Source organism: Ustilago hordei (genome assembly GCF_900519145.1).
Source record: "Ustilago hordei strain Uho2 genome assembly, contig: UHO2_contig_03, whole genome shotgun sequence".
In the NCBI taxonomy this organism is placed as follows: domain Eukaryota; kingdom Fungi; phylum Basidiomycota; class Ustilaginomycetes; order Ustilaginales; family Ustilaginaceae; genus Ustilago; species Ustilago hordei.
The window spans coordinates 1,773,833-1,788,592 of record NW_024545288.1 but is presented as its reverse complement, the minus strand read 5'-3'; the positions used below and the strand labels follow the sequence as shown (position 1 = coordinate 1,788,592).

The window sequence follows — 14,760 nt, the reverse complement described above, 5'->3', positions numbered from 1 at the left end:
CTTTCCGTCACCTTCTATCTCAACTTGCTCTTGAGAAGTGTAGGAGAATAACAGCTTCCATCAGCAGCGCAAAATCGACGTGGCACGTAGCTCGTCGTCTTCGATATAGCACTCGGCATCCTCTCGACGTCCCAGACGACTTAGGATCGACATTTGCTGCTCGCATATCCGCCCCTCGCTCGTCTTCGACAGCATCTCCCCAACTAACCGACCTCACCACGGACGAAGAAGCTCTAGCATCATACTCAGGTTCACCTGCCCGACCACCCTAGACACCCTCACCTTCCCACCCATTACCCTCGCCGACTATCGCCCACAATGCCGCCCAAAGGCAAAGACAAGCAGGGCGGCGGCTCCAAAGTTGCCGTGGACAAAACCTTCGGTATGAAAAACAAAAAAGGAGGCAAAGGACAAAAAACCGTAGCCCTAATCCAACAGCAACAAAAAATGGCTGGCAAGTCAAAAGAACAACTCGCCCGCGAAAAACAAAAGGAGCAAGACAAAAAAGCTGCTGCTCAAGCAGCCAAAGAACTTGCTGCCGACCCTTTATTCGCCATTGTCCAACCCAAAGTACCCTTTGGAGTCGATCCGAAAACCGTCACCTGTGCATTTTGGAAGGCGGGAAGGTGCGATAAGGGGAGTAAATGCAAATATGGACACGATAAAGATGCAGGAAGGAAAACGGAGAAGAAGGATTTGTATGTGGATATGAGAGATGATGCGGAAGATAAAAAGAACGATACGATGGATAAATGGGATGATGCGAAATTGAATGCGGTTGTGTTGAGTAAACATGGGAATCCAAAAAGTACAACGGATAAGGTTTGTAAGTTCTTCTTGCAAGCTGTGGAGGATGGGAAGTATGGGTGGTTTTGGGAATGTCCAAATGGTGGTGAGAAATGTATGTATCGTCATCGTTTACCACCTGGATTCGTACTCAAATCTCAGAAGAAAGAACTGGAAGCACTGGAAAAAGCCAACGAGATTTCATTGGAAGACTTCTTAGAAACGGAAAGACACAAGTTGGGATCAAACCTAACCCCAGTCACCGCAGAAACTTTCGCCAAGTGGAAAAAGGAGAGGATGGACAAGAAACAAGCAGAAGCGGAAATGCTCAAGAAGAAGAAAGAAGCTCAAGCAGCCGCAAACAAAATGGCTGGGTTGAGTGGCAGGGAAATGTTCAGTTTGAATCCAGATATGTTTGCGGGAGATGAGGAGGACAGTGATGATGATATGTTTGATTTGGATCAGTATAGAGGTAGTGGTTGGGAGCAAGGAAGACAAGATGAGGATGGGGAAACAAGAGGGATTAGTGAGGATGAGGACGATGGGGTGGAAAGGACGAGGAATGGGGTTAAGAACTTGTCCATGTAACTCTTTCATTTTGCTGTCAACTCGCGGACCACCATTATCGCAATTGCAACTCTCCGAAGCATTTACATTCGAAGAAACACTCGAAGAGAAGCTCATAGCTGTGCGATCTGCTTGAGGATGGAAATGAACACGACTGCCTCATGCAGACGTCGCTCTGCGTCAACATTCGACACGCACACAGAAGCATGAGCTTATCGAGCTCACAGCATAAACCTGGCTTCGTGCACGTCACCGTTCGATTTGCTTACTGAATTGGTCTGAGAGATTAGAACATCGCCAAAGCCGAAGAGTTATCCTATTAACCGCACCTCACAAAGCACAAAATCAGAACAGGTCAGCTTTCTCCAGCCTCTCTCTACCTTTTCTCTTATCACATCCACCACTTTGTACTCACCCAAGGCGTATCCTCAGACCCATACTGCTGTAGAGGTCGATGATATACGATCGGCCTCAAACTCTCCGCTTCCACACCGAACTTCTCCACTTCTGAAGCATAGATCGGCATCACCACACCCCTATTTCCCCCGACACCAACCGTGAACCAGGTTTCGTCAGTTCTGCTATCCATCTTCAGCAAGAGGGGACGGAAGGGGGGGGGGGGGGACTTACAGCTCCCAATTGCTCCCACTCTGCGTCGGCTTCTGTACGGTTCCAGAGATGTTTCCGTGTGCGGCCCGAGTGAAGTTGCTACTCCCCAAATAACTCCATCCTATTGGTGTTTCTCCCGGGTTCGGCAGCCATTCGTCCTCCCCTTGCCTCGGTAGGGGCTGTCGGCTGCTACCAGGCAGTTGAGCGTCAGCAGCAGTCCAAAAGGCTTGATCGACGATCGTTGCGCCCTTTGGAGTAAGTGCAAGGAGAGACTTGGCATGAATCATTACGTCTCCTCTTCTTGACTGTGGACTGTAGTATAGCCTTTTTATCCTATACTCCCCAACACCAAATCAAGGAAATCGATCAACAACAAGAAACAACGAAGACCTAACAGAATCAGGGAGTAAGAGGAACTTACGGCGAAGAAGAGAACGTTTCAGCCTTACCAAAGAAACTCAACGCACCCATCGGCCCCTCCACCGTTTCTTGCTCAACATACCTATGGTGCGGGAAAACAACCTTCACAGGCGGCAAAGCCCCTCCTACGCCTCCAATTGCTCTTCTGTATTCGGGATGCGCTTCGTTCGGTTTACCTTTGAAAGGAAGTTTCCCTCGCGGGTCCACTCCCGAAGCGAGTAAGTGAAAGTGTTCGATCCACTTCAAATCGTGATTCGCTAACGAACTGCCCTGGCACTCGACCTCCATCCCACCCTTCACAGCTGGGATATCTAAATCCCTCACCACTTTGCCCAGTCTGCCTAGACCTTGCGTCTCGATCCTATCCCAACCCTGAAGAGAGCTTGCTTCTGGCCAGGAAGCTACGATCCTCGCCCGAGCTCCGCCTAATGAGAAGTCAAACCTGTCCAGCGCAGTCCACACGGGATGTGAAGGTGGAACGCTTAACGACTTCAGAACAAGGGTGAGTTGCTCTTTGAAATCGTTTTCCACCCCTCCTCTCCCCTCGGCTCTTGCACTACTCCCTTCGCCACCTTTTAGCGGGAAATCCTGTATAAATACCCCATTCTCAATCCTGCTCCAATCAACCTCATTCAAATTCCCACTAGCGATCGCCACCCTCAACCACCCCTCATGAACCAGCACCAAAAACTTCATATGCTGTGTCAACCATCCACCCTTCGGTTTATTCGGAACACATATTTTCCACCCGGGAAAGCGTTCAAACCCACCGAACACTTCGCTTGGATACAGCCCTGGTCGTGCGATAGTCGGGTCTCCTGATCTGTAATCCTCCTTCGGAGGTGGAAGGATGAGAGTGACGGGGAGATTGCGGGGGAAGAGGGAATAGAGCCAATCCATGCGGAGATCGTAGGTCGCAAGGACGGCAAGTTGAAGTGTGTTACGGGAGGAGGGGGTGGCAGGGAGAATGAGTGAGGGGATAGTGATGCCGGAGAGGGAAATGGAGGCGTAGGTGTTATAGCCGTGTTTGATTGTGCCAGTCCAGAAACGGGATTTGGGGTTGATTGGGGATGTTGCGCTTGAGAAGCTCGAGCCCGAAGAGGAGCTGGATGGGGTGTTGCTAGTCGTTGATGAAGATTTGCCTCTCTCTACTATTTGCGCTGGTTTGTGTAGCGGCGCATGTGGATCCTGCTGAGCTGATGGTAAGGCTTGGTGGGGCTTGCTGCGTTTGGCTTCGACCTGCGTCTCTTCGTCTTCGCTAGAGGAGGATGCGAGACCTTGCTCCCTTCTTCGCTTGCGTGCACGTTCTTTTCTTTCGAGTTCAAGTTGACGTCGATTTGGAATCAGACCCAAGAGACCATTTGCTGCTGTGCTGGGAGGAGCTGAGGGGCCAGCTTCTGGAACTTGCTCTTTCATGTCGTCCTGGCCGTTCCGCTGCTTGACGACCGCCGATCTTGAAGTTGTTGCTTGTTTGGGAGGAGGTGGTAGTGGCCTCTCCGACTCGCTAAGCGTATCAGAGTCCGAGTCAGAGATGACGATCGCTTCTTTGCCTGCCATCTTGCTAACCTGATGGCGGAGGCAGGGTTGATGTTGTGCAGAAAGGAAGGTGGAAAGAAGCCCAACTCCGCATTCAACAGGGTCCTCTTTCTGGACTGAGCCACCTCCACTTTCTTCAAATTCGACGCTTTTAAGCCGGCAAATTAGCCGACCAACACCCTTTCCTTCTCAAATTTCTTCTCAACCCCTTCTCCCTCTCCCACATCATCACTCCCCCAGCATCACATTCGCCTACGACAGCGAGGATGGCAGACCCTCATCCACTCCAACAATGGTTCACAGCACAAGGTGTACAGCTGCACCCCTCTCTGTACCTCGCGGAGGACCCAAAGACAGGGCTGTCATTCTACACCTCCTCTCGGCTACCAAAGGATACAGCGGTGATCAAGGTCCCTAGGCAGCTATGCATCACTTCCCACTCCGCCTTTCTCCGGATCGAACAGCTGTTCAAGGTGATCGATGAATATGAAGGTGTGGATCCAAAAGAGGAGAAACTTCCCAAATCAGACTGGATCCTTCTTTATCTAGTTGTTTGTCGCTTAGCACTCGAATATCTCTCCTCTCACCCAGGGTGCGAGGAGGAGCAAAAGTTAAGAGAAGTCCTAACACACCTCCCCTACGTAGCACACATCCCAACTACGATCGAAACCCCTCTACACTTTTCCCCCTCCGAATTGAACCTTCTCTGCCAAACACCCTTAAGAGGAGCCGCTGATCGACGGCTCAATGCGACAATATGCGACTACGCATCGGCCATCTTTCAGTGTCCTTATCCTCCATACGGATCTCCTACCTTTGCAGGCTTCTTCAGGAACACCTTGGAACCAATCACACTCAGAAACACTCAGTCGGATCAGTATTTCACCCACACCTATCATCGGGGCTTAGAGCTATGGAGATGGGCAGAATCCGCTTTCACCTCGCGGTCTTTCCCTGCACGATTGATCGGGTTGGATGATAACGAGACAGCGCCAATCTTGATTCCCGCTTACGATACGTTTAATCATGCTCGTGCCCACCCCGTCACATGGACTCACATAGCCGGCACAGGTGGAGAGGTGGGGATGGTGGAGATGACGCTGAACTACGAGACGACAGAAGGAGGTGTTCAGGTATGGAACAATTACGGAGGAAAGTCTAATGAGGAGTTCTTGTCTGGATACGGGTTTGTGTTGGATACTATTAGCGAAGATACGTTGGCGTTGCAGCTAGGTGGTGAGGGGATGTTGGGTAAGACTCATTATTGGCGAATCCCCCCAGTTCCCTCTGCCCTCTCTGAGCAGGAAAAGGAGGGCAGCGGATTCAAGCGAGCCAAATGTCCCTGTCCATCATTACTCGAGGAACTCGGGGAGAAGGTGCTTCAAGGTGACACCCCCCCCACAGCAGAACAGGAACAACTCGAGCTGTATGGAGAGGTATTGGAGGCATTAGAAGGATTGCTGTTAACCAAGCGAAAAGCTTTCCGTGCAAGTAACAGCCGAATCAGAAACCTCGATATCAACTTCGTGGAACATTGGCCAGTACACCAACCACATGAAGGATGGTATCGTGAAAAGTACACTCGCGAAAATGGCATTCGGAAGCACGTTTGGAGAATGGCTATGCAGTATAGGAAGGGTCAATTGGAGCTGATGAATCATGCTGTGGATTGGACACGCTCTGAGCTGGGGAGGGTTGCTGATGCTCTCGATGTATTTGACGAAGACTGAAGTCGACCGCACACATTCTTTGCACGACCACACTCAGCCACTCTTGCAACGAAGGTATAGCAAAAAGCTAAAAATACATGTGTCATACAGCCTAATCAAACAAAGGTAAGACGTCGGTCAAATGTTCCACACTTCCCGTCTTCTCTGCCGCTCTTTGTGCTCTGTGTGACATTTCCAGATCCTTGCTCTTGACACTCTCGGCTACCTTTTTTGCATTTTCTTCGTCGGCCATGCGAGCAGCCATGGCTAGGGCTCCGTTCGAACCGCTGCCGCTGGGAGGCCGGATAGACGAAGCGGAGGTGGAGGTTGTGGGTGTTGTATCGTTCGCGTACTCTGCAAAGGGAGAGGGAGGGGGGAGGATGACCGATTGACGAGAGATGGAGAGTTGGTCGTGATCCAAGGAGCGGAAGGGTGGGGAGAGGACTTTTTCTTGGATTGTTTCTTGCGGCCCAGCTGCAGCGGCGGCGGACGGGGAAGCGGAGGAGGCGTTGGGATGACCGAGGACAGAAGAGCGTTTGAACCAGCCGAATGGTTTGAATGCGCTTCCTGCTGCGTCTTCTGCGGCTAGCTGGGGTGATGTTGCGGATGCAGATTCGCTTGCTGGAGTGGTGTTGGTGGATGAGGACAGGTTCTGGTCGTTTGGTGTTGTAGCAGTAGATCTAGCCAATAGGTTACTGAAACCGGCGAACCCAGATGCGATCGACTTGGCTGGTGGAGCAGGCGCAGCAGAATCACTTCCCAACCCACCCTCGCCTTCTGAACTAGGCGACATCCCTGATCTCTCATCCGAAGGAGTTGGACCATTCGACGTTGTGCTCGAAGTAGCTTTCCTCATCAGCGTAGGCAATTTCACCCCCCATCCTCCCATCCCCACCGCTTGCTTCTGCTGACTCAAGCTACTCGCCTTGACATGTGCCGCTTCCTCATTCTCATCCATATCATCCGTTGGCAGCGGTGGTAGCTTCACCCCCTTCAACAATCCCGCACCGAAACTAGCTCTCTGCACGATTCTATCGGCATCATCGCCCATCTGCACTTCCGCATCCGCTTCCTCGTCATGATGAGCAATGAAATCACGGAGTGCCTTGAGACATGCTTCGCTGGCTTTGCGGGCCTCCAGGGCTTCTTCCATCGATAGACGCATTTCGGTCATTTCGCGTGTGAGACGCTCGATCTCGACTTCTTTGGCGCGCAGTTCGCGGTCGTGCGATTGGAGCGAATGGATGGAGGATTCGCGCGTGGGGAGGTTGGGGAGTGCTTTGGAAGTGGAATTATGAGACTCCTCTTCTTCGTTGTCTTCGATGATGGGAGAGCCGACGCCGACGGAGCCAGCTGCACCACTTTGGGAGAGAGCAGGCGAGCTGAGGAGGGAGTTGCGTTGTCCGCTTGTGCCTCCACTTGCTGCTGAAGGCACCGAGAGACGGGCGCCTAGGGAAGACGAAAGATCCGCACCATCTTGCAGGGGCAGATCGTTCAGACCCAGCCTAGGCGACTTGCCTGCATCGCTCCTAAACGAGTTTCTCCTCGAGTTGGGTGCCGAGCCGTTATCGTCCCCAGCTCCTCCCACTGCAGCATTGGGTGTGAGCAAAGACGAAGCCGATGACATTGTCCCGTTCATCCCTGCTGTACCTGACAACCTCAAACCCCTCAACCCATTTGCAAAAGTGGGACTCAATGGCTCCTCGTCCGCCTCACCATCCCCCTTACTGGCACCAGAAGCGCCCGAAACACTCCTTCCACCACTCGCGGTTCTCCTATGTCCAAAGCCATGACTGCTACCAGGTCTGTTTGCCAGAGTGTTGATATTCAACGCATTCGGTCCAAACGCCAAACTAGCCCGCTTCGACTTTTTCAGCTGGGCCTCCTCCTGCTCATCCCGCACAGCCGGTGGATTCGTGGCAGCAGGAACCCAACTCCTTCTGTTGTCCACTTTCGCTTTCGCTCTCGCATCCGACTGCTCACCCTGTAACCTCATAATCGCACGTCTACTCTCCTCGGCTCTGATCCTCAAATCCTTGACACGATCTGATTCGGCTTCACGTGCTTGCTTTTCGTTGCGCAATTCTTCCTCCAGCTGCGGAACTCGGAGTCGTAGGGTTTCAAGCTCATCTTGCCACTCTGCAGAACGTTGGAGCACGACGGAATGAGAGGCTTTCACTTCGTCAATCTCTTCCTTCAGCTTAGAGATGGCCGTGTCCTTCTTGGAGAGTTCGAGACGCATTGTGCCGACGATGGCTTTGAGAGCGGTCGCATCGGAAGGAAGATCGGTGTAGAGAGACTCGAGATGTTCGGGTGCAAGACCTTCTTTGACGATATCTTCTTTGACTGATTGGGTGTGAGAAGACTTTTGTGAGGCTGAGACCGAGACTGTTTCGTCTCTTTCCGACATTGTGGCGAGCGTTATGCGGGCTGAGGAGCAAAGTAAGTGTGAGATCGTGGCTAGCAAGTAGGCTGTATCGTATATGCTCTCGAGGATTGTGCTGGAGACCTGTGCCGTGATGATAAATAAAGAAGCTCGTCTTATTCGAATGGCAGAAGGTTGCCTTGAGCGTCGCGGGTGAGGATTGATGCGCGCAATTCGCAGCTGCGTATATATATCGAATCTAGTGTAGGCGGCGTCGATGTGCCTTGAGCTGCTGGTTGAATGTGGTAGTGATGAGGAAAGGGAACCAACGTCACAAACGAAGCAGCCACGTCGATAGATGGCTGCTGCTCACGGTGGGCGGGACGCACATGAAAGCGCAGCGAGCAGCAGCAGCGGCAGCGGCAGCGGCAAAATCGAGTGTAACACTCTTTTCCACCACCAAACTGTTTTTTCATGTTGCTCTCTCCCTCTGCTTCCTGTATTTGCCCAAGGTGAAGTTTCCACAAGCACAGACCCCGTTGATACAACTCGAGCGAGATCTGTCACTTCTGTCAAGCAGAGAAACAAGAAATGCATGCCTCCTGCGCGTCCGTCCCACCAAGCACAGAAGCACAACCCCGTCTTTCCTCTATCTCGGGAGCCGGGTCTGAGAGTGTGTGCCATTCCGAGCCCCGCTCAGCCAATTTAAACGTTTCTTTTCCCGCTCGTCTGTCTGCTTTTCTGTCGTGTGTGCAGTTCGGTTCGGTCAGGGGGTTCCTTTCGATGTTTCTTGGCGTCGGCGTATGCTGCAACATAGTAGGCCCCGCGATCTGATCGCTTTGGTCGATATCCACTCATAGCACTTCACATGTGCTCGATCTCAGGCGCGATGTCATAACTAGGCTTGAGTCAATGAGGTCAGAATTGCAAAGGAAACCGACGTGAACGAGACGACAAGTGACAACGGAACAGCGACAAGGAAGAACAGAGGGGAAAGCTGCAAAGTGCGATAGAACTGAACGAGGAGTGCGAGTGAATGAGAACGACAAACGGTAAACGTGTGAATGAGAACGACAAACGGTAAACGTGAACCAAACAAGAGAACTGAAGTGGTGACAGTGACAAAAAAGCGATTTTGGCAGACAAGCCAATCGCACCCATGAGACAAGAGGAGGAGAAGCGTACCAGAGGGATTCAGATCCAAAGCGCGACAATGTGGTAGTGCAAGAGACCAGCCCGAGAAAGATCCGTCAAGTGGCTCCTTGAGCAAGAGGAGAAGCAGCGCATCCGTGAAAGGGACGACAGATATAACCTTGATCCCCAAGAGACATAAAGGGAAAACTAAGAAACATTAGAGTCCATGGAGAAGAGAGCCTGATTCGCTCATCGAGAGCGAGGTGATCAAAAGGACAGGGGACGCCCTCCTTAGATAAAGTAACGCGAGTTGAGATCAGCAATCTCGCGAGCAAGATGACCCCACGTAAGACGTGTGGCATTGTACGGCAGACCGTTGGGACTACCGGATCCGAAAGGCAACATGGCAGAATGCGCCATGTCGAACCCATGAATGCTGCCTGCACCAGCACCGATCTCGACACCCAGAAGAAGCTCCTCGCCCCATGCATCCGATGAGGATGATGAGGAAGCTACATCACCTGCCACCGGTGCGGGCATAGTGCTGATGGCTACTGGCGAACCGGTGGGTGAAGACCACGCGGACTTGTATGAGCCCGAACCTTCTTCGCTGCGAGATGCGCCGGTGGTATTGCGGATCGAGAGCGCAGAGAGCGCCTGCGAAGCTTCGCGAGGGAACTCGCTGCGTAGCAAGTCGGGAGAGCAGTGACGACCGCGCAGCAGGTTGATCTGCGCTTGTTTGGCTTTGTGGAGGTACGTCTCGAATCCACGCAGCTCCCACAGGAAGAGCAGATGCGGTTGGATGACAATGTTGAGCCGGCGACTGCGCACGAGCAAGTAGCTCTCAACGAGTCCGAGATCGAGATGAGCCATCACGTATGCAAGCACAATCGTGCTACTGCGGCTGACACCGACACGGCAGTGCACCAGCACCTTGCCGCTGGACAATCGGGCTGCCTCGATGAATTGGACGGCCTCACGCATTGTGCCTCGGAGCGAGTCGATACCGTCATCAGACACGTTGCGCACGTTGAGCACCGTGATGCCTTGCGTCTGGTACGTGCAAGACGGAACCGTGAGCGGATCTTCGACCAAAGCTGCTTTAGCAGATGCCTTCTGATACCGGCTGCGGCCATGTTCTTTGCGTGTAGGGTTGACTTTGGCCGAGATGCTTGCTGGAGGTGCCAACGCCGTTTCACCGACCGAGACGAGGTGAGTGATACCGAGTTCGCGCAGCATGCCTACATTCGAGGCGTGGCTTAGATTGCCCAAGTAGAGGAATGGCAGGATGCGAGAAGGAAACGAGCCATCAAAACGTGACTTATCGAACCAGGCGTGCGTGTTGGCAGGCTCCAGAGTGTCGAGCACATCCGTCTGACTGGGCCGATACTTTTGAGGCGTTGGCGTCGACGTGCGGCAGATACCGCCAGCCATCTCGGCAGGTGAGTGCGGTGTCAAAGTGGAACGCTTTGCGCTCTCTACACTGTATGCTAAGCCACTAGCCAGAGGATGAGCTGGAGAGTGGCTTGCTGGGCCGGACAATGACATGCGGCGCAACTCGGCGCTGCGTTTGTCGCCCGTCAAGGGTCCGCCCAATGACTTGGACACAACATGACGCGACCTGTTGCATGAATCGAAAGAAGCATCCCGGCGCTTCTCAAATGCTCGGCAGCGAGCAAGAGCACGTCTCTGCTGCAACTCTCGATCGATCATTTCGAGGATGGCAACGTCAGCTTCGTAGACGAAGAAAGAACGGTCGGCTCGCAGCTGAAGATCAAGATAGGCCTCGGGAAGGCTAAGCTCTCGCGCATACATCAAGTAGGCGAGCGCCAGCATCGAAGTCTCGGTGTATCCGTCCGTGCAGTGAAGAAGCACGCGCCTAGGTCGGGCAGAGTGGGAACTCGATGCGTGAGAATGAATCCACACGCAGGCTTCGACGACCGCCCTGACCGTCTGAAGCTTTTGATCCTCAAAAGCGCCGCTGGTCTCGATCCGGAGGTGCGCAACTCTGCCGGCTTCGAGAGGGAGTGGACTGCGTTCGCTGGGATCACTGGCGTCGCCATTGGCGCTCAGCCTTGCCTTGACGGTCTGGGTGTATACATCAGTATGCACGGGAAGGGATCGGCACTTGGGCGTCCAGCCGTTCGGACCAAGGACGATAGAGCCATCGCGCGAGTCGGAATCACGGAAGCCATCGTGGCCAAGGCCAAGACTGAGTAGCACTTCTTGCCGGTAGCTTCTGAGCATCCTGACCCTTGCATCCATCACCTCGAGGTAGCGACTGACTTTGTTCCATTCCTCGTAGTCGAAGCTTCTTGGACCGTGGTAACCGATCTCTTCACAGCCAATACAGACAGCATAGTGGTTTGGGTTGGCTTGTTCGTCTGGAGTGGTGGGCTCGCTTTCGTCCGCCAAGCCATCTTTCTTGACGAGGCCTGGTGCATCGGCGGTGCAGCCTAGCCAGACGTTGTCGTGGATCTCGGTGGCATGAGTCATCCTTTCCATCTCCTCGCGCTCTCGTTCGACAAAGTCGACGCGGTTGCGTTCGAAACCATTGCTGTCGATCGAGACGAGCGATGGGAAGCGCTGCTCAAAGGCATTGAACGAGTCAGTAACGACAAAGACGTTGTATTGGAGGCCGCCCCAGCCGCGCAGGAGACGTTCGCGTCGCAACGATGCTTGAGCTTCCCTCACCCACTTGGCGAGCGTCAAGACGCCCGAGTGGTATCCATAGGGGCAGTAGATGACAATGTCCGAGATGGTGGCATATTTGGCTGACTGGATCTTGAAGTTGCGAAGGCTGACACCAGATGCTTGCGGAGGGTTGATGAAGCTCGCGCCTACCCTGCGAACCTGTTTGATATCTACTTTCTCACCGAAGCAGCCTGACTCTGAAAGGTCACTGCAGAGGTTGCGTCCGTACATGAGGCGACTAATCGTAGGAGCTCGAAGGATCTCTGCGGGGAAGATGGTTGAGTTGAGCACCGAATGAAGGGGTTGTGCTTCAAAGGGCACAGGGCTAGCTGGACGGAGGTCTTTGGCGGATGTGGGCATGCCATCGTCAGCAACGTCGCTGACCGTCGATACGCTGGTTCGCGAGCCAGTGCTGTAGCTCTCCGAGGTGGCGGAGAAGAGCGAAGGTTGTGACATTTGCGAGGATACGGTGGAGGCCGTTGATGGTGAGACCGACGCAACTGATGCTGGCGTCAAGGAGGCGGCGCTGGCAAAGTTGGAGGCTGGAGGACTCGTGGGTCCGTTCCAGCTCGGTTGGAAGCGTGCCGATTCGTCATCCGTATCTGGCGAGCTACCTGATGACTGTGTAGTGACGCTGGAGAAGGTGCATGCGCGAGCGCGGGTAGAGGAGTATGTGTTGGACGGGGCTTGCATGCGTTCCATCTCCTGAGGTGTGGGCATGTCAGCTCGAAGGATGGTGAGACCTCTATAAGGTGGAGTAGGCTGACCTGTCCTGGGCGCGCCGAAAAAGGCGTTTTGCGCGGGAATGCTGCCATCTACACCGTGAAGAAAGGGAAAGACGACGCTGTGAGGTACATCCTGAGCCACGTACTGTTGGTGCAACTGAGCGAGCTGAGCAGCCGACATGGCACGGACAGGAGCGGCGAGACTGTTCTTCGACAGACGCTGAGGATGCGTATTTGAGAAGGGGTCAGGATAGTAACCTTGGTCGAGAGCTTTGTCCATGGCATCGAAGTCTTGGTCGAGCCTATCATGGCTGGATGAGTCGGATGGGATGGGCTCCTCGCAGATGATAGGGTAGTCATCCAGATCGACATGCTGGATGCCATAAGTTGGAGGTTCCGAGTTCAGTACCTTGGCAGGCTGTGGCAGAGGCTTGGGCGAGGGTGAGCGAAGGTGGGCGTTGGGCGAATTGGACTGGGCAGCGGGGGAACGATGCAAACGTGGTGTTCCTTGGCCGTCTTCGCGGCTGGTCGAGTGAGCGGGTAAATTTACCTGAACGATGGTCGAAGTGTTGGTTCCGTGACGGGAAGCTAGTGGATGCAACGACACGTGAGCATGACTAGCAAGCTGCGACATGTCGCAGAGGAGATTGAGGTGGTGGTGGGGTCAAGAGATGATGCTAGAGCGCAGCTTGACGCGATCGCGTGCGGCGAATGAGACCAAATGAGGACGATCGATCAAACGAACGGCGGAAGCGATTGACGAGCTGAGCTAGTATGTGGTGTTTTCCTTATCACGATCGATGTCAAAGTAGCAAGCGAGGTTCCAAAGCGACAGCGCTTGTTGAAGTTGGTGATGGTCAGAAGAGATGGAGGTATCGAAAAAGGATCGCAAGAGATGTAGTTGCAAGGAGCGCGTTGAAGCACGTCGGCGGAGGTGCGCTGTAGATCAGCTTATTGTCGGCTAGAGCGGAATGAAGAGGAACAGATGCAATGCATGCGATGTGATGCGATGCGATGCGATGCGATGCAGTGACCGACGAACAGCGGAGAAAGGCGACGAGACAAAGTGGGGTTGCGCACTTGTTGTCAAACAAGGTTTGCTTCTGCGCTTCGAGATTGGCTCACTGGCGTGACGTGATGCGAGGCAAGCGACAGAAGGGTGATGATGGAAGCAGACGGCAAGCGGGTCCAGCTGATATGGGGTGTGGGATGCAAGCAGCAGCAATGAAGATCGATGCAGCAACAGCAACGATAGCGGTGACGGTAACGGTCACGTTCACGGCACGAGGCGGCCTAATGTGTGAGGGGTAGTGGTGAAGAATGCGGGCGCAGTTGGTCGGGAAAGGGTGTCTTCTCTCGCCAACGGTGTTCGTCGAGGTTGTCGAGGTTTAAGATTGAACGGTATTGCAGAGATTGTCGCATCAGCCAAGGGGTGGGAAGGGGAATGTATGTGGGTGACTACAGTTGTGAGACAAGCGATGGTCAGGGATAGAATGTCGTCGTTTGACGTCGAGGTTGGAATGAACTGAGTGCCGGCTAGAGCATGTAGGTGCTTGAAGGCGGCCAAGTCGGATGTCGAGAGTGGCCGACAGCAGAGGGTAGGGAAAAGTTGGTGAAGATTGCCGCAACAAGCGAACCACTGTCTGGGTGCAGCAAGACTGGAATGCGATGTTGCTGCTGATGGTATCGATGGGGAGGAGAAGGTGGGGAAAGAGGAAGGAGAGCGAGACAGGATGCAGAGGCAGAAGCAACAGCAAGCTTGTAGTACTGTAGAAACGTCGTTGCAGCCAAAGCTGGAATGACGGGTGAGCGGTCAAGGGCGTAGGGCGCAGAAGTGAACAGTGCACAGTGAAGCGGAACACTGCAGGAGGCTGTTGCAATGCGGCTAAAGCAGCCAAAGAACTGTTTGTGTTACATCTACTAAAAAACAAGGCGGAGAAGGATTCCAAATGTCGAGAACAGAGTACAGAGGGAAGAGAAAGGCTCAGGGACGCGGGAGAGATAGGCCCCAGATGAGGGACTGACAAGGTTTTGATCAGACGACCCAAGCGTGCATAGAGCCGCGCATAGAAGCCAAGTCGAGAGAGTTGAATAACCGACGACGACAATGGTTCTCCACTGATTTGACTGAGTTGTAATCGCAGCGCCTCTCTCTCTCTCTCTCTCTCTCTCTCTCTCTCTCTCTCAATTGACCCTCACTCTACCTTTTTCCCAT

At 53.5% G+C, this 14,760-nt stretch overlaps 5 protein-coding genes across 5 annotated transcripts; 2 read left to right on the top strand and 3 right to left on the bottom strand.

The window, feature by feature from the left end:
- Window positions 1-318: 318 nt before the first annotated feature.
- On the top strand, window positions 319-1,374 carry UHO2_02126 (uncharacterized protein; the record flags this gene model as incomplete). Its single annotated transcript, XM_041559563.1, has 1 exon — window positions 319-1,374. The coding sequence occupies one exon, from the start codon at window positions 319-321 to the stop codon at window positions 1,372-1,374; it is 1,056 nt and encodes a 351-aa protein (XP_041415497.1).
- Window positions 1,375-1,639: 265 nt separating this feature from the next.
- Window positions 1,640-3,939, bottom strand: UHO2_02125 (uncharacterized protein; the record flags this gene model as incomplete). Its single annotated transcript, XM_041559562.1, has 4 exons — window positions 1,640-1,669; window positions 1,769-1,889; window positions 1,984-2,295; window positions 2,384-3,939. 4 exons carry the CDS (start codon window positions 3,937-3,939, stop codon window positions 1,640-1,642), a joined length of 2,019 nt encoding a protein of 672 aa, XP_041415496.1.
- A 245-nt stretch (window positions 3,940-4,184) lies between these two features.
- Window positions 4,185-5,648, top strand: UHO2_02124 (uncharacterized protein; the record flags this gene model as incomplete). The annotated part of the gene is made up of 1 exon (XM_041559561.1): window positions 4,185-5,648. The coding sequence occupies one exon, from the start codon at window positions 4,185-4,187 to the stop codon at window positions 5,646-5,648; it is 1,464 nt and encodes a 487-aa protein (XP_041415495.1).
- Window positions 5,649-5,739: 91 nt separating this feature from the next.
- On the bottom strand, window positions 5,740-8,037 carry UHO2_02123 (uncharacterized protein; the record flags this gene model as incomplete). The annotated part of the gene is made up of 1 exon (XM_041559560.1): window positions 5,740-8,037. One exon carries the CDS (start codon window positions 8,035-8,037, stop codon window positions 5,740-5,742), a length of 2,298 nt encoding a protein of 765 aa, XP_041415494.1.
- Window positions 8,038-9,417: 1,380 nt separating this feature from the next.
- Window positions 9,418-13,179, bottom strand: UHO2_02122 (uncharacterized protein; the record flags this gene model as incomplete). The annotated part of the gene is made up of 1 exon (XM_041559559.1): window positions 9,418-13,179. One exon carries the CDS (start codon window positions 13,177-13,179, stop codon window positions 9,418-9,420), a length of 3,762 nt encoding a protein of 1,253 aa, XP_041415493.1.
- Window positions 13,180-14,760: the final 1,581 nt, after the last annotated feature.